Here is a 25,350-nt window from a genome sequence, read left to right on the forward strand (position 1 = left end):
GTGAGGTTGTGGAGGTCAGGCAGAGGGGTGGTTGTGAAGGTCAGGCACAGGGGTGGTCGTGAAGGTCAGGGAGAGGTGAGGTTGTGAAAGTCAGACAGAGGGGTGGTTGTGAAGGTCAGGGGGAGGTGAGGTTGTGGAGGTTAGGTGGAGGTGAGGTTGTGGAGGTCAGGCAGAGGGGTGGTTGTGAAGGTCAGGCACAGGGGTGGTTGTGAAGGTCAGGCACAGGGGTGGTTGTGAAGGTCAGGGAGAGGTGAGGTTGTGAAAGTCAGGCACAGGGGTGGTTGTGAAGGTCAGGGAGAGGTGAGGTTGTGAAAGTCAGACAGAGGGGTGGTTGTGAAGGTCAGGGGGAGGTGAGGTTGTGGAGGTTAGGTGGAGGTGAGGTTGTGGAGGTCAGGCAGAGGGGTGGTTGTGAAGGTCAGGTGGAGGTGAGGTTGTGGAGGTCAGGCAGAGGGGTGGTTGTGAAGGTCAGGCACAGGGGTGGTTGTGAAGGTCAGGGAGAGGTGAGGTTGTGGAGGTCAGGCACAGGGGTGGTTGTGAAGGTCAGGGAGAGGTGAGGTTGTGAAAGTCAGACAGAGGGGTGGTTGTGAAGGTCAGGGGGAGGTCAGGTTGTGGAGGTCAGGTGGAGGTGAGGTTGTGGAGGTCAGGCAGAGGGGTGGTTGTGAAGGTCAGGTGGAGGTGAGGTTGTGGAGGTCAGGCAGAGGGGTGGTTGTGAAGGTCAGGGGGAGGTGAGGTTGTGGAGGTCAGGTGGAGGTGAGGTTGTGGAGGTCAGGCAGAGGGGTGGTTGTGAAAGTCAGGCAGAGGGGTGGTTGTGAAAGTCAGGCAGATGGGTGGTTGTGAAGGTCAGGGGGAGGTCAGGTTGTGGAGGTCAGGTGGAGGTGAGGTTGTGGAGGTCAGGCAGAGGGGTGGTTGTGAAGGTCAGGGGGAGGTGAGGTTGTGGAGGTCAGGTGGAGAGGTTGTCGGTTGTGGAGGTCAGGCAGAGGGATGGTTGTGAAGGTCAGGGGGAGGTGAGGTTGTGGAGGTCAGGTAGAGAGGTTGTTGTTGGTTGTGGAGGTCAGGCAGAGGGATGGTTGTGAAGGTCAGTGGGAGGGGAGGTTGTGGAGGTCAGGCAGAGGGATGGTTGTGAAGGTCAGGGGGAGATGAGGTTGTGGAGGTCAGCTGGAGAGGTGGTTGTGGGTTGTGGAGGTCAGGGATAGGGGTGGTTGTGAAGGTCGGGGAGGTGAGGTTGTGGAGATCAGGTGGAGAGGTGGTTGTCGGTTGTGTAGGTCAGGAGATAGGATGGGTAGGGAGTAGTGACTGGGGATGCCAGGCGCAGGGGTGTTGGTATTGTCAGGGTTGGTCGAGTGAAATGTCATTGGGGTGGTCAAGGTGGTGGTGAGGCAAGCATTGGGGAGTGGGGGGGGAGGCAGGCAACAAGATGTTGGGATGGTTATTCACAGGGGTGTTTGCGTGTAGTTGGAACAAGGATTGTCAGGTGAGTTGAGCATCAGGGTGGTCAGGCATAGACTGGTTTGGGTGTATAATCAAAAGGGTGGTTAAGACGGGGTAGTGAGGTGAAGGGATCGTCCAGTGGTTCTGTTGATCAGGTGTAGTTCTTGAAGGGTAGTCAATAGGTGGTCAGCAGTTGGTGGGGTAGTCAAGCCTACAGAATGTGGGCTGGTGTGGTGGTCCTGTGTAGGGGTCAGCAGGGTTCGTGGGGTAGTCAGGCCTACAGATTGTGGGCTGGTGTGGTGGTCCCGTGTAGGGGTCAGCAGGGTTGTTGGGGGAAGTCAAGCCTACAGATTGTTGGCTGGTGTGGTGGTCCTGTGTAGGGGTCAGCAGGGTTGGTGGGGTAGTCAGGCCTACAGATTGTCTGGTGTGGTGGTCATGTGTAGGGGTCAGCAGGGTTGGTGGGGTAGTCAGGCCAGGCCTACAGATTGTCTGGTGTAGTGGTCCTATGTAGGGGTCAGCAGGGTTGGTTGGGTAGTCAGGCCTACAGATTGTTGGCTGGTGTGGTGGTCCAGTGTAGGGGTCAGCAGGGTTGGTGGGGTAGTCAGGCCTAGAGATTGTTGGCTCGTGTGGTGGTCCTGTGTAGGGGTCAGCAGGGTTGGTGGGGTAGTCAGGCCTACAGATTGTTGGCTGGTGTGGTGGTCCTGTGTAGGGGTCAGCAGGGTTGGTAGGGTAGTCAGGCCTACAGATTGTTGGCTGGTGTGGTGGATCTGTGTAGGGGTCAGCAGGGTTGGTGGGGTAGTCAGGCCTAGAGATTGTTGGCTGGTGTGGTGGTCCTGTGTAGGGGTCAGCAGGGTTGGTGGGGTAGTCAGGCCTACAGATTGTCTGGTGTGGTGGTCCAGTGTAGGGGACAGCAGGGTTGTTGGGGAAGTCAGGCATACAGATTGTGGGCTGGTGTAGTGGTCATGTGTAGGGGTCAGCAGGGTTGGTGGGGTAGTCAGGCCTACAGATTGTTGGCTGGTGTAGTGGTCCTGTGTAGGGGTCAGCAGGGTTGGTGGGGTAGTCAGGCATACAGATTGTGGGCTGGTGTAGTGGTCCTGTGTAGGGGTCAGCAGGGTTGGTGGGGTAGTCAGGCATACAGATTGTCTGGTGTGGTGGTCCAGTGTAGGGGACAGCAGGGTTGTTGGGGAAGTCAGGCATACAGATTGTGGGCTGGTGTAGTGGTCATGTGTAGGGGTCAGCAGGGTTGGTGGGGTAGTCAGGCCTACAGATTGTTGGCTGGTGTAGTGGTCCTGTGTAGGGGTCAGCAGGGTTGGTGGGGTAGTCAGGCCTACAGATTGTGGGCTGGTGTAGTGGTCCTGTGTAGGGGTCAGCAGGGTTGGTGGGGTAGTCAGGCCTACAGATTGTCTGGTGTGGTGGTCCAGTGTAGGGGACAGCAGGGTTGTTGGGGAAGTCAGGCATACAGATTGTGGGCTGGTGTAGTGGTCATGTGTAGGGGTCAGCAGGGTTGGTGGGGTAGTCAGGCCTACAGATTGTTGGCTGGTGTAGTGGTCCTGTGTAGGGGTCAGCAGGGTTGGTGGGGTAGTCAGGCATACAGATTGTGGGCTGGTGTAGTGGTCCTGTGTAGGGGTCAGCAGGGTTGGTGGGGTAGTCAGGCATACAGATTGTCTGGTGTGGTGGTCCAGTGTAGGGGACAGCAGGGTTGTTGGGGAAGTCAGGCATACAGATTGTGGGCTGGTGTAGTGGTCCTGTGTAGGGGTCAGCAGGGTTGGTGGGGTAGTCAGGCCTACAGATTGTTGGCTGGTGTAGTGGTCCTGTGTAGGGGTCAGCAGGGTTGGTGGGGTAGTCAGGCATACAGATTGTGGGCTGGTGTAGTGGTCCTGTGTAGGGGTCAGCAGGGTTGGTGGGGTAGTCAGGCCTACAGATGTCTGGTGTGGTGGTCCAATGTAGGGGTCAGCAGGGTTGGTGGGGTAGTCAGGCCTACAGATTGTGGGCTGGTGTAGTGGTCCTGTGTAGGGGTCAGCAGGGATGGGGGGTAGTCAGGCCTACAGATTGTCTGGTGTGGTGGTCCAATGTAGGGGTCAGCAGGTTATGTTGGGTAGTCAGGCCTACAGATTGTGGGGTGGTGTAGTGGTCATGTGTAGGGGTCAGCAGGGTTGGTGGGGTAGTCAGGCCTACAGATTGTGGGGTGGTGTAGTGGTCATGTGTAGGGGTCAGCAGGGTTGGTGGGGTAGTCAGGCCTACAGATTGTGGGCTGGTGTGGTGGTCCTGTGTAGGGGTCAGCAGGGTTGGTGGGGTAGTCAGGCCTAGAGATTGTTGGCTGGTGTGGTGGTCCTGTGTAGGGGTCAGCAAGGTTGGTGGGGTAGTCAGGCCTACAGATTGTGGGCTGGTGTAGTGGTCCTGTGTAGGGGTCAGCAGGGATGGGGGGTAGTCAGGCCTACAGATTGTCTGGTGTGGTGGTCCTGTGTAGGGGTCAGCAGGGATGGGGGGGGGTAGTCAGGCCTACAGATGTCTGGTGTGGTGGTCCTGTGTAGGGGTCAGCAGGGATGGGGGGTAGTCAGGCCTACAGATTGTCTGGTGTGGTGGTCCTGTGTAGGGGTCAGCAGGGTTGGTGGGGTAGTCAGGCCTACAGATTGTGGGCTGGTGTAGTGGTCCTGTGTAGGGGTCAGCAGGGTTGGTGGGGTAGTCAGGCCTACAGATTGTTGGCTGGTGTAGGGGTCATGTGTAGGGGTCAGCAGGGATGGGGGGGGTAGTCAGGCCTACAGATTGTGGGGTGGTGTAGTGGTCTAGTGTAAGGGAGGTGGTCAGGCATTAATACAGCCAAAATGATGTTTTGCTGTTTACAATTTGAACTATGAAAGCAGTTACCACAGCCAGCTTCTCCTGCTCATGCTCTGACAATAGCGCGACGTGCTGCAGTGAATGAAGCAGATCAGGCACTCCTTGCCAGGTGCTTCACAGGACTAGTTTCTGAATGAAAGACAAGTGATAAATGGTTGTGAAAATTATTAAAGAGTAGAGAAATGTTAGACGCCTAAGATGTGGGACAATAAATGTTGCAGCCTGACATCTGAGATTGACTCCGACATCTGGGTATGGGGGAGATATTTCCTGGATTCCTCTGTCAGCTCGCATGTCCTCAGACTTGTCACAGTCATGTGTTGTTGAAGGAAGGGCATGCAACCTTGATGTTCAGTGCAGCTGATCTCAGGAAATGTCATAACTAAAATAAATAATTCTCATGAATACCAAACCTTTATTACATCTTAGCTATCAATCCTGTATTTTCTGTTATCACACTAGCACACAGAAGAGGACAGAGATGAGGCTTTCCCACCTTATGCATGCGCAAGAGGTGTGGGTAGAAAAATACTATTACATGCACAACATATTATTGTTTGTTGACAGTGAAGGGGACTTCTGTTGAAAATCTGAAGATTGTTTTGTGTGACGACAGCTAAGATACAGGATTTATGGCATTGATGTAATAGAGATAGTAGTCTTTGAATTATATAACATAACTGTTGTTAGATTGTGTCCATTTAGCCAATTAGGTCATTTTTCCTCTGTAGTGTGGAAATATGCACAATATAAATGGCCTATTGTCACAATCAAATGACATCACTAATGCCTCTGCTACTGAAGCTGTTAGCAGTACTTTTTACACTTAAGACACTGCTTATTACTGTCTACAAACTGAAAACATTAGAAGAATGATGCTGGATGATAAATAAAATCTCGGCAAGCCTTGGAGTTTTTCCACTTTTATCAAACACAAGTGTTGATATATTTGATATCAAATGACACAAGGGTGAGATTCTCTATTTATCCTTTTACCTTGAATATAGTTCAGAAGAATCTATGTCAAAGTATTGGTGCTGTGTTTGTATTGATTATTTTAGCTTGTGAGAGATAATATTATTTGGATCAATGATAATTCTTAATATTTTATGAGTATCCACTGCTGAAAAAAGTCCCAAACATTCTCTTGTATATCTTATGCTGGGACCAAATGGTTTGCAAAGAAGGTACTTGTTGTTACCCTGCCTGGTGCTCAGCATTAAGAGGATTAAACAAGTACTGGTCAACTCAGGGTCAGTATACTGTGTCTGAGTGGGGATGTTTCAATAATTTCCTACACCCTTGTGCTGTTTGATCTGTGGGTCAACGTTCAGACGATCTGTGGGTCAACGTTCAGACGTCCAGGTGGGATTACAGAATAGAACTGCTCCCCAGCAACCTATGCTAAGTTAAGACGCAACTTAATGGATTTCCTTGTACAAGGGCTGGTCAAAAAGTTCAAAGCCTGACTAACTTTCAACTATGGGCCATAACAAAGTAAACTAGTCAATATAGTACATCGTTTGAGTAGTTCATTGCAAGTGCATTTGGTCTATTGAAGCGGTTTATATATCAGTGACAGCCAGTTAAAAGTGATAGGGGTCCAAACAGACACGACCCGTGAAGATCCAGGGTAGAATATGTCTTCAGCAACCCATGCTTGCCGTAAAAGGCGACTATGCTTGTCGTAAAAGGCGACTAACGGGATCGGGTGGTCAGGCTCGCTGACTTGGTTGAAGCATGCCATCGTTCCAAATTGCGTGGATCGATGCTCGTGATATCAATCACTGTCGATTATTTACAGACCACCTACATATAGTTGAAATATTGCTGAGTGCGGTGTAAAACAACAAACCAACCAACCAAATGGACACAGAAATGGAAAAGAACGAGTACCGAGTATCAATTGGCTGGCATAATTAAATGGTCATAAGTCCAGATAAAGATAAACCCACGCACACACGTGCATACACGTCACTATATGAGTGCAATCATCTTGAATGCGACATTAAACCACATTTCACCTCACCTCACCTGACGTTGAGAGTTAAACATACATCCTATCAGAACATGGAGACCACTTAATCCAAACACATGTATCAGTTTCTTAGCATTACATTCATTTATTACCATTGCCTTACTTGGAATAAACATTTAAAAGAGACACAGACCAGATAACATTTGCAAGTATTGCAGTTATGTGGAAGGAAGAGCATGCGTTCACAAAAACCTATCACTGATGCATGTACATATATGTCTCCTTGGATGTACCAGCATATTTACTTTGCTGAATAAGCAACATTCTTCCCTTTAAGTTTAGAGACATTTCTCTCGCTGAGTGCACCAGCAGCTGTCGAGATGCACATCCGACCTGCAGGCATCATGCATAGCTCTGGGAGGTCTTGCCTTGGCTCTTCAGATGGTGCGAAACCTACTTGAGAACACTCCTTGCTGCAGTTTGTCTCATTACAGTAATAAGCAGCATAACAGCATAATTGTATGTGTGAACCGTTAACCCGACCGTGGACTGGAAACAGAAATACATGTATTGTCAGATTGTCATGAATACAAAATAGTATGCATTCAGTTTCAAATCATCTGTTGAGCAAGTGAATAAATGTTGTTTTAGCAATATTATGGGGGCACGGGTGGCTCAGTCGTCTGAGGCGCCGCAATTCGCTGTGCAGAGTTGCGTCCCTTGGGCACGACAGAAACCTATGATTGTGGGTTCGAATCCCGGTTCGCCCTGATTATGTTTCTAGGTTTGTCAGCACCATACCCGTGCTCGAGGGTTTTACCGAAGTGGTAAACGTCTGAGACCTGCATCACTTCGGGCTTTCCTCGCACATTAAGCTGACACGCCGTGATATAACTGGAATACTGTTAAAAGCGGTGTTAAACCCAGCTCACTCACTCACTCACTTAGCAATATTATAGTTATCTAATGGCAGCCTGTAAAAAGGCAAGGCTGGCCATGGCACACCAGTACACCATGATCATCAGCTCTAGTTATCAGGAGGACAGCATGGTCATCCAGTTGTCTAACACTACTCGCCAAGACCCTTAGTTGTGACAGAAACCATTGATCGAGGGTTTGAATCATGGTTTTCCCTGATTTTATGTTTCTGGGTTTGTCTTTGTTTGTTTGTTTGTTGTTTAACGCCGCACCTAGAGAGATTCCAGCTATATGACGGCGGTCTGTAAATAATCATGTCTGGGCCAGACAATCCAGTGCATCCATCATGAGCATCAATCCATGCAATTGGGGTACGATGACATGCATCAACCAAGTCAGCAAGCCTGACCACCCGATCCTATTAGTCACCTCTTATAACAAGCATAGTCACCTTTTACAGCAAGCTTGGGTTGCTGAAGACCTACTCTGGATCTTCACGGGTTTGCAGTGTTCCCGTTTACCGGTAATTACCAGTTTTTTACTGGTAGAATTAGGCTTGGACCGGTATTTCATGGTGATTCATTGGTGATATTCAGATAAGTATATTTTTCGAACAAAGTCAGCTTGCCACTTACCATCAGGGTTTCCTGTTGTCTATTTTTTGTGCAAGGAAATAACATTTCACTTTGCTTTGAGGTTAAATATATATTTGTAGTGACTTAGTCTCAAAATACCGAAAAAACACACGAGAAAATTGGGACTGAACTTTGTGTGAATGATGTGTAGATCTAAGTTACTTCAGAGATGACGTCATTGCATTTATTTGTTGAAAGTTGGGGCATTCAAAAATTCGAGGGGACTGGTAATATTTAGAGTTGCCAGTCCCCGGCAGTTTCAAAACCCACTGGAACACTGGTTTGTCAACACCATACACATGGATGGTCATGGGTTTTTGCCAAAGTGGTAAATGTCTAAGGCCTGCATCACTTTTGGCTTTCTTCCCACATCAAACTCACACATTTCATTATGATACAACATGTCACTGTTAATAGATGTTACTGTTAATAGCTGCCTTAAACCAAACGCATTCACTGGTTATCAGGAGTTATAAAACACAATTATCCACGTCACACACTGTAACCACCAGATCTACCTGGGACCTTTTCTGACAGGTACCCAGTCCCTGTGTGGGAATTCACGTTCGGAATCCTCATACAAGTAATACAGACCTATTCTGACCCAAAATCTTGTGCTGGAGACCTTTTCTGTCTGGGAATCCCCACATGGATACTGGGGATGTACTCTGACTGGAAATCCCCACATGGGTACTGGAGATGTATTCTGACTGGAAATCCCCACATGGGTACTGGGGATGTATTCTGACTGGGAATCCCCACATGGGTACTGGAGATGTATTCTGATTGGGAATCCCCACATGGATACTGGAGATGTATTCTGACTGGGAATCCCCACATGGGTACTGGGGATGTATTCTGACTGGGAATCCCCACATGGATACTGGGGATGTATTCTGACTGGGAATCCCCACATGGGTACTGGAGATGTATTCTGGCTGGGAATCCCCACATAGGTACTGGGGATGTATTCTGACTGGGAATCCCCACATGGGTACTGGGGATGTATTCTGACAGGAAATCCCCACATGGGTACTGGGGATGTATTCTGACTGGGAATCCCCACATAGGTACTGGAGATGTATTCTGACTGGAAATCCCCACATGGGTACTGGAGATGTATTATGACTGGAAATCCCCACATGGGTACTGGAGATGTATTCTGTCTGGGAATCCCCACATGGGTACTGGAGATGTATTCTGACTGGAAATCCCCACATGGGTACTGGAGATGTATTCTGACTGGGAATCCCTACATGGATACTGGGGATGTATTCTGACTGGGAATCCCCACATGGATACTTGGGATGTATTCTGACTGGGAATCCCCACATGGATACTGGGGATGTATTCTGACTGGAAATCCCCACATGGGTACTGGGGATGTATTCTGACTGGAAATCCCCACATGGGTACTGGAGATGTATTCTGACTGGAAATCCCCACATGGGTACTGGAGATGTATTCTGACTGGAAACCCCCACATGGGTACTGGGGATGTATTCCGACTGGGAATCCCCACATGTGTACTGGGTATGTATTCTGACTGGGAATCCCTACATGTGTACTGGGGATGTATTCTGACACGGAATCCCCACATGGATACTGTTAATAGCTGCCTAAAACCAAACGCATTCACTGGTTATCAGGAGTTATGAAACACAATTATCCACGTCACACACTGTAACCACCAGATCTACCTGGGACCTTTTCTGACAGGTCCCCAGTCCCTGTGTGGGAATTCACATTCGGAATCCTCATACAAGTAATACAGACCTATTATGACCCAAAATCTTGTGCTGGAGACCTTTTCTGTCTGGGAATCCCCACATGGGTGCTGGGGATGTATTCTGATTGGGAATCCCCACATGGGTACTGGAGATGTATATTGACAGGAAATCCCCACATGGGTGCTGGGGATGTATTCTGATTGGGAATCCCCACATGGGTACTGGAGATGTATTCTGACTGGAAATCCCCACATGGATACTGGAGATGTATTCTGACTGGGAATCCCCACATGGGTACTGGGGATGTATTCTGACTGGGAATCCCCACATGGGTACTGGAGATGTATTCTGACTGGAAATCCCCACATGGGTACTGGAGATGTATGTTGACAGGAAATCCCCACATGGGTGCTGGGGATGTATTCTGACTGGAAATCCCCACATGGGTACTGGAGATGTATTCTGACTGGAAATCCCAACATGGGTGCTGGAGATGTATATTGACAGGAAATCCCCACATGGGTGCTGGAGATGTATTCTGACTGGAAATCCCCACATGGGTACTGGAGATGTATTCTGACTGGAAATCCCCACATGGGTACTGGAGATGTATTCTGACTGGAAACCCCCACATGGGTACTGGGGATGTATTCCGACTGGGAATCCCCACATGTGTACTGGGTATGTATTCTGACTGGGAATCCCTACATGTGTACTGGGGATGTATTCTGACAAGGAATCCCCACATGGATACTGTTAATAGCTGCCTAAAACCAAACGCATTCACTGGTTATCAGGAGTTATGAAACACAATTATCCACGTCACACACTGTAACCACCAGATCTACCTGGGACCTTTTCTGACAGGTCCCCAGTCCCTGTGTGGGAATTCACATTCGGAATCCTCATACAAGTAATACAGACCTATTCTGACCCAAAATCTTGTGCTGGAGACCTTTTCTGTCTGGGAATCCCCACATGGGTGCTGGGGATGTATTCTGATTGGGAATCCCCACATGGGTACTGGAGATGTATTCTGACTGGAAATCCCCACATGGGTACTGGAGATGTATTCTGACTGGGAATCCCCACATGGGTACTGGGGATGTATTCTGACTGGGAATCCATGACACAGGTACTGAGGTACCGGTTCTAACCAAGAATCTCCCACATAGTACATCTGATACAGTATCCAGGGCCTCGTACAAAACAACCCTAGCACTATGACTATCATAAGTCTGTGTTAAGGTATGGGAGTTACGAGCACATAAGCTGCAAGATCGCTTTGTACAACGGCACCCGGTGTAAGGTGCCAAAATCTACCCCCCTTCAGAGTATACTTTCAGACTTTAGACCGGGTTATAGTGAAATTCTAGTTCAGAAAATCTAGATGTTTGATCTTCTTTTTCAAATTCTTGGTATTTAATCTAGAAAATTCTCACAATTCCCACAAAATCCCCTATGAAAACAATTATGTTACTGAGGATGACAGTTAGGTTCCAAACAGTCTCACTTGGAATAGTTTTTCTTATATTGCAGGGGGCACGGGTGGCCCAGTCGTCTAAGGCGCCGCGATTCGCTCTGCAGAGTTGCGTCCCTTGGGCATGCCAGAAATCTATGATTGTGGGTTCGAATCTCGGTTCACCTCGATTGTGTTTCTAAGTTTGTCAGCACCATACCCGTGCTCGTGGGTTTCACCGAAGTGGTAAACGTCTGAGACCTGCATCACTTCGGGCTTTCCTCCCACATTAAGCTGATACGCCGCGATATAACTTGAATACTGTTAAAAGCGGCGTTAAACCCATCTCACTCACTCTTATATTGCATCATGTGCACAGGTAATTTCCAATTATTTCATTACGTAGGAGAAATATGTTAGATTCTTGTATCAGAACAGCAGTATGAGAGAGGAATATGTGTTAAAAGGTCAGTAGCACTTTGAATATTGAAACCTTTTTAAGCTCCATCAATTATGAACAACTGCTTATTGAAAGCATATGTAAGCAACTCATCCCGAGTTCCTGCTGGTATAAGTTCATGATTTATTTCTCATTAGTATCAAGAAGCAGCTGCTCCAATATTATTACTTGTGCATTTTTATAACAAGTTCCTTAACGAGTTTAAACAAACAGTATTTCCCTTACAACTATGCATTAATGTAATGAAAAACTTGTCCCTACTTGCTAAAGAGGGCCCTGGGTCATGGTAAGTTGTTTCCTTAATAGCTTTAGGATATACTCTGTTGTGTCAAGAATTTTGAAATGTGGTCCTGTGTATAAATGTTTCTTTTGAAAAAGGTGTAATGCAGATAACATTGGGTTAAGGACCCTCATGTTAATATTGTCAAGTGAAGGAACATGTACTACTCAAAACATGTTAAGGATCCACCCGATTCTTTTATATATAGTGAAGATCAGGGTTAGAATTGGTCTTCAGCAACCCAAGCTTGTCGTAAGAGGCGACTAACGTGCAGGTGGTCAGGTTCGCTGACTTGGTTGATGCATGCCATCATATCCCAACTGCGTGGATCGATGTTCATGATATCAATTACAGGATTGTCTGGTCCAGACTCGATTATTTACAGACTGAAGTCAGATAACTGAAATATTGCTGAAAATATATTCAGAAAATTTAGCGATATAAGACACCTTGGCACTACCTACTTATATTACCAATGTAAACAACTGCATTGTATATTTGCGTATTGCCCTGAGATTAGGAAACCTGCAAAAATAGGAGAAGGGACTATATATACTACTCAATAGAAGTTAAAGAACAATCCAATTCTTTCATTATCCCCCTGGCATTTTATGGGGGAGATATACTCATAATCTGGTCTGTCTGTCCAACCGTCCATCCGTATTTCGTTTATTTTCGGAGCTTAACTTGAAAACAGTGAAAGATTTTTCACCAAACTTGGTACATGTATTAACCATAGGTTGAAGTGGTGCCTTTTGCTATTGTGGGGGCCGGGGGTTTGTCATCTTCTGATGACTTGTTTTACTACAGTTAATCTGTCCTGCTATATCACCCAACATTCCAGGGGGATGACTATCACTTTTGTTTATGTTGTCTTAACATATTTTATTGATTAAGAACGAACCAGTAGGTTAGAATAAAAATTAAATGAGAAAATATTGGAATGGCACTGAAGCTCACCTTCATCTAAAAGAACAAAGTCAGCCACTTCACAAACGTTGCTGTCTGCATTGATAGCCAAATATTGCCAACGTAAATAATGAGGAAAATTGATAAATAATAAGTTTTGAAATTTAGCATTTTGAGAAGAGCATGGTCAAAATGGATATATCAAGTCATATCAAGGTTAAATTTGGAGCAGATGTTAATTCATTTCTCATTGATCACATCCTCGGATATCTAGTGCTTTATAAATCCATTCTATTATGATATAATATCCTGCCCCAATCTTTTTTAGCTTTGTATGGGAAGAGATTGTATGCTATACCCATCTCTGTTATCACTATCCTCCCCAAAAATATCTCTTGCATGTGAGTGTAATTTGATTGGATTGCTATTTTTAGCATTGTGTATTGACTGGGTTCATGGCATATAGAGGATATTGTATTTGTGTCCATGTCATACTATGTTAACGACACGAGTGTCTAAATTTTCTGGTATTTCCCGAGCAAGAGTATGACATGAACATAAATACAATGTTCTATTTATTACCAAAGAAGATGTCTCCGTACAGAGACAAATTTTAGTGTTTACCTCTAAGGACAGCAAGTCGCAACAGCAATCGAACAACAATTTGTTAAATGACGTCAACAATCTTCAGATATAATGTTGTTTCTAGTGTGGCATCATTCCGACTTCATGTAACAATAAGATTCGTATGACATCAACAATGACATCCGGATGACGTCCGTCATTCCGACCTCATGTAACAATAAGATTCAAATGACGTCAACAAAGCCGTCCAGATGACAATACAAGACAATACACTGTTGTCTTGTGACGTGATATGACCCAAGGGCACATATGCTTTTTATGACCCCTGATATGTTTGCCCTTGTAGGTAATAAATGTAATTATTGAATGGAGATATGATACACTGGGTAACTGAGGTTGATTTCAGAGATCTGGCCCCATTCTATGAAGCGACCATAGATCTAAGACAATCATAATCCTATACTTTAACATAGACTTACAATAGTCATTGCGCTAAGATAGCTTTATGGAATATGGGGCCCTGTGGTTGAATAATTTATATGGTTAGATGTTTAATTATAATAGTATATTACATGGTTTGTAATGTACTACTGGTACATGTAAATGTAATAGCATTGATGCTTTTTTATTCTCCAGTTTTGGTTAAGTTGAAATTTTTACCAAAAGCCTGGTTTTGTTTTTTGTAAATCTCACACATTAAAGTGGACTAAAATAGTTCGAGAAATGAAACTAGCTCAGTTGTTTTCAGATTAAAATAAATTCAATTATTATTTCTTTCAGATGACATTTCTGTGCCAACTGCCAAAGATGTGAAACTAGAACCCATTGACGAAGATGGGGACCAAGGTCAAGGTCTTCCCAAAGGGGCAAGGTCGTCAGGGAAGAAGGCAGCAAAGAAAGGAGACAAGATACGAGGAAAGGATGTTCGGAAAGATTCTGATGCAAGCACAAAATCAGCCATTTTCAATGGAGATTCCTCTGATAGTATTTCCGTGGCAGTGGTGAAGGGGCAGTCAAAGTCAGTCGTAGACAACCTTGAACTTCATGCGTTGCCACGGCGATCAGGTAGCCATGATGATCCCTATGTCGCAGCAAATGGTAGTGATGACAGCTTCCAGTCGGAAAAGAGTCGAAGTTTACCAGCGACAAGCAGAAGCAAGGATAGCAAGAATGGTTCTGTTAATCAGGAGAACTTCAGTACTGATTTATGATAATTCTTTAAATGAACATGGTGCATTTCATCAGGTCTTTTAACCCTTCAATATTAACTCTTTCTACAACTTTATATCTTTACCCGAGACACTTCACACTAAATCATTTTTATATAGTTTATAAGTTGATGCATGTCCAGATGATCATTGTGTAGCAGTGAGTAAGTTTAAAGTTTTAGTGTTAAGTTTTAGTAAGTCATACTGTGTAAAGCCTATTTAAACAGGTATGCCCAAAATGAGTGAGTGATTATTGTAACGTCACATCGGTAATCTTGCAGCCATTCAAGACGAAGTGACGCAAGTCGAAAACAGTGCTGAGTTAATATGGGATTCACTCAGCTGCCAGTATTAATGTACGAACAAATGGTAGAGTTAAAAGGCCTTATTGAAATGTTGCTCGTAAATGTCTTTATGATTTCATTCTCCAGTGTACATAGTGAGCATGAATGAACTTCTTTTAATTTGTTACATGTTCATTGCTTAACCATGCTTTTATAGTATGCAAATACCCTCTTTAAGATCACCAATGGTTTATATCATGAAATTCCTGTTACGAATTATATTTGTTGCTATCATAACCAACATGTTTTCGCTTGGTGCCATTCAATGATACACAGTAAAGTATGTTTATAATGAACACGTTTATAACGAACTGATCGATACTTATTTCTTAGTCCAGGCCATTTGCTGTATATATGCTTAGAACGAACTACAGTTATTATGAACTCAAATAAGTGGTCCCTTTGAGTTCTTTTTAACCGTAGTTTACTGTATATGCCTACTGTTATCAATATAGAACAAGCATGGACACAGGTAGAAATGATGAGGTGTTAAGCTGTGGAATTGTGAGCTTACGTGTGATGAAAGTGACAGCCTTGAAACGTTCATTGACAGTGCAGTCTTGGGCATATTCTTGAAATATTAACACTGATAAATGTATCCAGTAGAATGGTTGAAATGCATGTACGACAAGCTTCGAATTTTGGGATATTTCTTTCTTTCATTTTTGTGAGTTTAGCTTATGTGCATCTTGAATAGCATGTTTTACCCAGCACAGTAAGTGCATAAATACTGTGTTAATGTCTCTTATGATTTCTGATCTCATATCAGCCAAATTCTGTGTTTGTCAGTGTGACATACTGTTCTGTGGAATCTATACAGGGGAGGTAACTATCTTAATCAGGGGAGGTTACTCTATCCTACTCTGCCATATTGTAATTTCTTGAAGTTTTGTGTTTATGTTCCATGACTGGTCGTGGGGTCTGTTTTTAATTGAGGTAATCTTGTTGATTTGTTTGTAATTGTGGATTGTTGGTTGTGTATGTCAGGTTTTGTTATGTTTGTCAATACGTGTTCTCCGTTATCCCATTCCAGCTGGGGCGGTCGGGTAGCCTAGTGGTTAAGGCGTTCGCTCGTCACGCCGAAGACCCGGGTTCGAATCCCGACATGGGTACAATGTGTGAAGCCCATTTCTGGTGTCCCCCGCCGTGATATTGCTGGAATATTGCTAAAAGCGGCGTAAAACCAAACTCACTCACTCACCCATTCCAGCTCTTCTGAAGTCTTCATTCCAGATCTGTCAGTTCTTGTTTTAATGTTAATATTTTTGTACAACATGCTTACTTTAAGATGTGAGATAAAAAGGACAGCACTTTGTTTTACATTCAAGAAGTAGTATATATATTTTGGAAGAAAGTGACACATTTTAGTTGAAGATTAAGAATAAGTACAATTTTGCCATTTATGAAATGTGATTCTTTTCTCCAGAATCCTGAAATGGTAAACAGATGCAACATGATATCAAACACAACACGTTATTCTGCATCAACTCAAGATTCCCTGTACTCGTATTGACTTCAACCAACATGGAAATGGTTTTTTTAAAACAGATGGTTATAGTTCACAGTCATTTACCTTTTATATCCAGCTTTCAAAATGTTTCTGCTGTGTCTCTGCAAATCAGTGGATGTGGCTTGTGTCACGACTTGTTTCATTGTTTTAATGTCCTCGTTTATTATTTTATTTTGTCATTAATTGACAACTCCAGTATATCAACAATGCTCCATATCTAAGGCATGCATAACTGTATAGGTGTAAATATGTGAATATCTATTCTCTTAAAGCCATAAGTATATCTGTGTCATAATGTGTCAAGCTTTCCATGCTGTAGTCCTGCACTTCCCAGTCAAGCATGTATTGTTTGTGATTGTGTTTTATTTTGACAGGTAATTACAATGAAGCATGTTCCATGTGTAGATAAAACACAAACGCCTAATGATATTAACCTTATTAATAAATCAAGCAGCCCTTATTGTGAAATATTTTTACTGATGTTTTTTAATTCATTTGAAAAAGTACTCCTTATTACATGTCTAATCTGTTTAGTTGGATTGAACAGGTGTGTGCTTAAATATTAACACAAGGATTATTTGTTCATGTAAGAAAGTTAGTGTTGATGTAAATTTCATTATTTCTGAGGAAGTTCATTTTGTCAGTCCTATTTAGCTACAAAATTACATCAGTGGGCAAATATAGACTTTCCACCATAAATACCATACTCTATGGCTGCTTTAAATATATTCATGGGAAAAACATTGTTGAATATAATCTGGGTCAATACTTGGATAATCTTTACTTTTGTGGATAGGCAACAAACACAATCCTTGCATTGTATTCACATTTGACAAATCTGACAAATAATTAATTTGTAGTGGTTTGATCTGTGGTATATGCAATGGGACATTGGGATTATATCGTTGTACTTGCATGTTGCGTCACTAGAAGAACTGAAGCCTCAAACCTACGTATTTTAAGATTGATGTGCCATGCCATGAAAATCGTTTTAATCGACATTTAGATGAGAGAACACAGTGATGAGAAAACCCATGCTGTAACCCCATTGTAGACTACCATCTAGTCTCTGAAAAGAACATATCTTACAGTGAAGAGGACAGATGTTGAAAATTTATAAAAAATTAGAAGTGTAGTTCTCAGCATAAACAGGAATTTATGGCAATGATGTAATAGAGGTAGGGTATACACAAGAATTATACAGTTTTTAAATTATCTTAATACAAATATAATAAAAAGGAGCCCAGAGACTCTCTTCATTTTGAGATGTAGTCTAGACTTGCCAAACATTATAGACTTGCATGGGCTATTTTGGATATATTTGTTTCAGGGTCTGTATGATAGGCTAACCCTATAGGTAATTTGAAGCAATGATTGTCATGAATATTGCCCACTTAAAGTTGTTGATTTTCAAATCAGTATTTGTCATAGGTTTGTATTTACGCTTATGGTACAGATTAAAAATGTTATGATAGAGATAATTCCACTTGTGAAGTTATACATGCAGACCACTCTTGTACTTGTGGGACAAGCTGAATAATGACTCAAGTCCTTTCATATTAGCCTTTAAATGGCAGGGTCCTAACACAGCGCAAGCATAATATTCAGTATGTGACTTGTGACAATCAGTTTAGTAAATCTTTAGATAGTAATTATTGTTTCTAGGTATATATTCTTTTATTGATGCTTTATATATATATATTATTGTCATATACACATTCTGATGTGATTCTTGTACATTTATCATGTTTTCACAAATGACACTTATCAATAGAGGAAACCAGTCTTTGTTCAAGGACAGAAGTGAGGGGTGACAAATATACTACTCAAGCAAAGTAAAGGATCACCTGTTCTTTATATTTCTATAATTAGTCTGTTCTGGCATGACAGGTTAACTAGTCATATAAAAAGGGGCAGTCGGGTGGCCTAATGGTTACAGCGTTCGCTCGTCACACTGAAGACCTGGGTTCGATTCCCGACATGGGTACAATATGTGAAGCCCATTTCTGGTGTCCCCCGCCGAATATTGCTAAAAGCGACGTAAAGCCAAACTCACTCACTCACTCATATGAAAAAATCGGGTGGTCCTTAACATATTTTGGGTAGTATATGTGCACCTTTGTACATAGTTATTGGAAGTTGTTATAATGAGGGACACCTGTATGTGTACCAGTAGTAGGGTTATGGTGAGGAGGCAAAGGGTAGGTTTGACAGATCATGAAAGACATATTGTAGACACAATTTACTATTTGTATATAACCATAGAATTACATCTACATTTTGTTCTCTGATTTAAGTTAACCCCTTGTATCATTCATTATGAGTGTTGTTATTTGGTATAAAATCATTGTTGTTGAACAGTTTAAAGAACAAATGACATATACAAAGTCCGGAGCGTACCGTTGACCTGTTGTTACTCTGTATATATCCAGCCTCGCCACCTTGAACACTGAGACCAGTCTCTGCCTCTACGATGTCACTATGTCTCTCCTAATACTTGCGCCGGTTACTGAGCCGTTCAGCATTTTCCATTTTTCTCCAGAACTGTTTTCTATTGTCACCAATTTTGGCACACAACAAGAGTATCAAATGAAGGATTTTTGTCCATCTTCCCAAGGTAAGGGTGTTAATGACTATAAAAAGTCCAGTTTCCACCCTTGCCGAACTATGCTGGAATTCCGGAGCTCTATGCATAGTCCAATCAAAATCGCATAGTGAACTAGACATACAGAGTTTTTAAAACAAATTTCAAAGTGCAGATTTGGGTCGACTGAAGGATTTGCAAAGCATGTGTACCGCCAACTGTATGTTGACAAATATTTTGCAAATTTGTTTTAATCAAGGTGCTCCAGTTGTTTGATGCACTTTGCGAGTTAAGGCCCCTTTCATTACAATATAGATTTTGATTATCGATCAGATCGTCTTGACTGGGCACTGACATTACTATTGCAATTGCACGTGATATAAGAGGTGGAATCTGATTGGGCAATTGGAGGGACATAACTCGTAATACCCAACTGGACTTTTATAGTCAGTTAACTCCCTTGCCTCGGGAAGATGGAGTTTTGTTTTGCTGCATTTTAGACAGAGACATTTAACTTTTGTTACTTTATCGATGGTACATTGTTAAGAACAATATTGTGAAGGAGAACCACATCCATCCTCTCCAGGCCAGAAGGGTGTAAGTGACATAAGAGTGACATACTATGCTGTGATTGGCTGAAGCGTGTGTGAATCAGTCTTTGTAAACAGTATGTCACTTCATAAACATTCTCCTTACAACTGCCAAAATCCAGATATCCAGAATCCTATTATATACACTACCCAAAAGAAATTAAAGAACACCCGATTCTTTCATATTACTGCACTTAATGCCATGACAGATTAACTGTAGTAATAGGAAAAATATTGTTCTTCAACTTATTTTGGGGGCGGTCAGGTAGCCTAGTGGTTAAAGCGTTCGCTCGTCACGCCGAAGACCCGAGTTCGATTCCCGACATTGGTACAATGTCTGAAGCCCATTTCTGGTGTCCCCCGCCGTGATAATGCTGGAATATTGCTAAAAGTGGCGTAAACCCATACTCACTCACTCACTCACTCACTCACTCAACTTCTTTTGAGTAATATTTAACAAACACATGGAAAGGCAAGTCTATTGTTCACCCGAAAGTACACAGGAACATGTGGTGTACTCTGATCATGTGACAAATATGGTGATGATATGGGTCACAGTTTGAGTAGAATTAGCAAAATGGGCTGTTATTACCAGCCAGCCAAGTTGAAATGTTAAACTGTCGGCCATGTAATACTGAGATGTGATTTCCTCGGTGTAGATGTTCATGAATATACATATACCCGCTGTTACACTTCTGGTATGCTAGTATCAATGCAACATGTCCAGTTTTCCCTTATTAAATCTGTACATACCTCGGTACATATATGTACCTACTGATATAGGTATCAGTCAGCCCCAGTTGTATTTGTACACATTTGTAATTAACTTTCACAAATTTCCTTAGTTTGGCAACCATTTTATGTTTAACATGTAAGGGCATTAGTAAATTAATAACATTTGTTTGATTGTATAAGAATCATTAACATTTCAGAAGGGTTGTTCATGTGTCAAGATTGGTATTGTATCTCCAAAACTACCAATTGTCAAATGAATTTAAATAACCAGCAGTGGTCTTATGTTAAGTTTAAGCAAGAGTCACTGGACTCTATGAAGCCTCCTAGGGGGCACGGGTGGCCCAGTCCTCTAAGGCGCCGCGATTCCCTGTGCAGAGTTGCGTCCCTTGGACACGCCAGAAAGCTATGATTGTGGGTTCGAATCCCTGTTCGCCCCGATTATGTTTCTAGGTTTGTCAGCACCATACCCGTGTTAGTGGGTTTCACCGAAGTGGTAAACGTCTGAGACCTGCATCACTTCGGGCTTTCCACCCACATTAAGCTGACGCGCCGTGATAAAACTGGAATACTGTTAAAAGCGGCAATAAACACAACTCACTCACTATGAAGTCTCCTAGTGTGCGCTCTATTGTACCTGAAAGCTAGTGCAGTGAAGACACCAAAGGCTGGATGTTCTGGAATAATGCTTGACATAAAGGGAAAGTTGACGTCATCCCTCTTGTCATACAGTATTTGGAATCATTTTTGTCTCTCTGAATGTTTATGCATTGACCTAATTAGAAACATATAAGTCAGTGTCACTGATCTCTCTTAGTTCGAGCTCAGGTGGGTAAATCATTAAAAGGACTTTCACTATTATTGAACAATATCAGATTATTGATTTACCTGAAGCTTGAGTTAAACTTCTTGCCAAAATTTCCTTGTTTTGATTTTGCCACTTAGACATTAAGAAAGAGATCAGCAAGGATGGTAGCAAAACTGGTGCCCGTGGCAATGCCAACCGCTTGCCTAAATGTCCTATCTCCACATTTAGATAGTAAATTTTCTCAGCAAACTTCAGAAGAGATTTGCTTTTTTTTGGACAAATTGTCCTGAACCTTTGGCGCTGGAACTATATCTATGTCACCATGCTTATTAAAGTAACCCCTGAATTCAGTAGAGGTTTCGCTTGTTCCACAAGATCACAGTACAAGGAAATACGGTATGGCGATCAAACTGATGGAATATTCCGCTCAACATTTGCTGAGAACCTTACCTTTGACAAAAGACTTGTTTGGTCTTAGCAAATGCTGAGTAGTATAGATACAAACACTCATTAGGTTGAGGGACCCTGAGACATCCCTATGATGGTTGTTTACCTATACAGCTGGGTGTTTACCTATACAACTGGGTGTTTACCTATACAACTGGGTGTTTGGTTTGTGGAGTATATCTAACACCTGCTTCTCTTCACAGGAATTTATTATGCACGATAGTCTTGTCCCAGTTGCATGTAGATCCGTTATGCATTTGTAAATCTGGGCAGGAATTTGCATCTTGATTGTGTAGAGTCTATCTAGTGCCAATTGTTGTCTTTGTCCTCAACTTTCATACATAGCGTCCAGCGGTATTTTCATATGGAATGGTGTCTATATTTGCAAGATGGTTGATTTTATAATGACAGATTTAATGGCAGGTACTACTAGGGTCAGTGTTTATATTTTCTTTGGGGCAAATGGTGAAGTTGTTGCTTATTTGACTGATGTTTTCTTGTCTTGTCTGTCCCGAAAAGAAAGTTCATCTGAGCTTGGTCACAGCACTTTTTCCAACATCCATTCACCATGAATGTTAAATCTTTACAATTTCAAACTGAGATACTTTATTGAGAGAAGCTTTGCATGGGTTATCCAAGCAATTGTATTTCTTGAAAGTGATTACATGTTTCTTTTTGTTCATTATTGCCGTCACAGCAAGCGTGTTGAAAATTTCATGTGAGCACACATTAATGTGTTGTAAGTTCTTCAAAATCTTTTGTTGGATTTTGTGTTTGTTGTCTTTGTTGGCATCATGAAAACACACAAATCAGATAAGATTTTAGACCCGTGAAGATCCGGGGTAGAATAGGTCTTCAGCAACCCATGCTTGCCGTAAAAGACGACCATGCTTGTCGTAAGAGGCGACTAACAGGATCTGGTGGTCAGGCTCGCTGACTTGGTTGAAGCATGCCATCGTATCCCAATTGCGTGGATCGATGCTCATGACATTAATCACTGGATTGTCTGGTCCAGACTCAATAATATTTCAGACTGCCATCACTTAGCTGGAATATTGCTGAGTGTAGTTTTAAACAAACAAACAAACAAGATATGATTTTTAACATGACGGCCATCACATTCGTATTTGAAGAATGTTTACCCATTACTTTGCTATTTATGTGTGTGTGTGTTGTTTAACCCACTCAGCAGTATTCCAGCTATATGATGGCAGTCTGTAAATAATAGTCTGGACCTATGATTGACAACATGAGCATCAACTTACACAATTGGGACATAATGCCATGCATCAACCAAGTCAGCGAGCCTGACCACCCAATCCCGTTAGTTGCTGAAGACCAGTTTTATCCCAGAAGTTTACGAGAATTACGTGTGTGATTTGATGAATGTCAACAAACATACAACATAAGTTTCGACCTGTTGTGAAACATGATGGCCCTGATACATTTATTATTGTAGTCATGCATATGTTGCCATCTTTCAAATTCTGCTCCCTAATTCAGGTGAGCTACATGGACTTTTGGCCATTTCTTTTTACTTATTGAAGATACTTTAAGGGTAACCCTTTTTTTCATTTGCAGAAGCCCAAGGTCTTCCATTAACTGCCCGACGAAGGAGGGTGATTGAAAAGACCGAGGGCTTCTGCAAATGATAATGCCCTGAAAAAAAGCGTTACCATTATTATAGCTAAAAATGGATGGAATTTGCTATTAGATAAAAAGAAACAACAATATCGGTTTGGAAACATTTACTGCAATCAACACAAATGTCACTGACCCACTTTTACAAATATGGAAAGGTCAAAGAACAAACCAGATGACGTCACTATTGAAAGTGACGCCACATATTCCTACCCTATGACGTCACCTTACAATGGGCGTGATAATAGCCCATCGTTAAGCAATATGAGGGCATTATCAAGTTACAGTGGCCCGCCCATTTTGGATAACATGCGGGCGGTTTAATGATAATTCTATCCATTTTAGCTATAAATCTATCTAATCGAAAAATGCTGTAAACTTGGCGTCAGACCTTAAATAATCTGAACACAACTCATCCTTGTCAAAAATACAAGCATAATTTACATCAGTGCAAGGCTGACACAATATTCAAACAAGCAATTTCTTTATCCTGCCTTCTCATTTGCATTTTCAACTCATTGTTTTAGGAGAGAGTGTTTTCTTCCCTTGTGTGTACATGTAGTAATACTAGACCATGAGACCATGAAGGACAGATCTGCTCGTGGAAGCCGGGTGAGGTGAAGTCTATGGTGATGAGATGCAACAATGATGACTGACTGTAAGATGCTTTAGTGACATTCCAGTTGAAAAGATGCTAGTAGCAATCAAGTTGCCATGTTACTATCAATGCCAGTGAAATCAGTGTGTATGGACAGTAGTAGTTTGTTAAAGCTAGGTGAGGTGAAATGGGGTTTAACATCTCGTTCAAGATTATTGCACTTATATAGCGACATGCATGCACGTGTGTGTGTATCGCTGCTTGTACTAGTCCAGACTGATGCCAATTTATAGAGCTAGCCCACAGAGATACCATGGTGCAGTTTAACAGTAATACCCCACTCAGACACAGTATACCGACTCAGAGCCGAGCACTCCTTCTTTTAACCCCTTGACTTCTTTTAACGTCTTTTGGTACGACATGGCTGGGGATCGAACCCTGGACCTTCCACTCTCCGGGCAGATGCTCTATGACTAGACCACAGAGGCAGTCTGGAAGTCTGAAATGGGAGTGTAACCTTGCTGAGACCAGTGTGGAAAGGTTGATGTTACCGACGAGGTTCACACTGAGGTTGAGAACTAGGTGCTAAAATCTACTTACTAAATTGATTTCATGAAGGTGTTGTTTCAAATGCACTTATTTTTATTCTATTCTAATACAACTGCTTCAAAATTTGGTCATTTTAAAATTGTGTTATAAACGAACTGTTTTTATAGTGTACTTATGTGATGAATCAGTGCAATTGTTACTGCATCTTGTATTTCGTATCATCTGTGTCAGGGCCAGACTTAATTCAGGGGAGGGGGGGTTCAGATTTGGTAGTGAAAAATGTTTCATGTTTTAAGTTTGGTTTGGATTGGTAGAAAAAAAGATTTGCCATGTTTGGGCCCTTAAAAATATTATAAATCTAAAATCTTACAGCAGCATTTCATTGTCAAAGCAATCTTTACCATTGGTGGTATAAAAAAAGCTTGTCATTCTTATACTTTTTTTCTAAGGTCAACAGATCCTTAAACTTGAAATTTAGTGTATGGACTATTTGTTATTTTTGCAATAATTTTGAGTCAAAGGTAGTCGGTTTGTAGGAAAATTTTATCACTGTCATCAATGCACTTACCTCTTCAAAGCCAAAGATCTTCCGTGTACATCGCTCAAAGACTTCAGGTCACATCCCTGCTGTGTTGATGAAAGTGACAGCATGTTGGTTTTTTTACAGGCTATAGAACTTGTTCAACATCAGTGTGCAGGATCCATGTGTGGAAATCCTCTGATAGTATTCAACTAGACAGACCAGTTTATTTCCTTGTTCAACAAACCTAAATTTTCGAAAATTATTTTTTTACCCCTTCTTTTAGAAAAATAGCCTTGACACCATTTGCTATTTAGTATATTTTGGCTTCAGCCCTATGAAGTAAACACCAAGACAAGTTATGCTACTATAAAAAGTTAAGGACCAACGGATTCTTTCATACTACTATTGTTAATCTGTCATGGCATGAGAGATTAACTATGGTAAAATGAAAGAACTGGGTGGTCCTTGGTTTTTTGAATAGTGTATAGAACAAGATGTTAATTTGGCCGGCTTTAAAAGGAAGGCCAGGTACATTTTGTCCAGATAAATTGTTGATGCTATATTTCTGTAACTGTGAGATGTGCAATTTGTCAAGG

At 42.6% G+C, this 25,350-nt stretch overlaps 1 protein-coding gene across 1 annotated transcript in view; it reads left to right on the forward strand.

The window, feature by feature from the left end:
• The window catches only part of LOC124110986 (protein FAM126B-like), a 256,707-nt gene extending 237,717 nt beyond the window's left edge, over positions 1-18,990 (forward strand). Inside the window, exon 12 of the mRNA XM_046470512.2 lies at positions 14,001-18,990. Within this exon, the coding sequence (XP_046326468.2) occupies positions 14,001-14,431 (431 nt within the window). The 3' untranslated portion in view covers positions 14,432-18,990. The remainder of the gene's footprint in view (positions 1-14,000) is intronic.
• The last annotated feature ends 6,360 nt before the right edge of the window (positions 18,991-25,350 follow it).

This window comes from Haliotis rufescens, unplaced genomic scaffold (genome assembly GCF_023055435.1).
Source record: "Haliotis rufescens isolate VD_foot unplaced genomic scaffold, xgHalRufe1.0.p SCAF_4, whole genome shotgun sequence".
In the NCBI taxonomy this organism is placed as follows: Eukaryota; Metazoa; Mollusca; class Gastropoda; order Lepetellida; family Haliotidae; genus Haliotis; species Haliotis rufescens.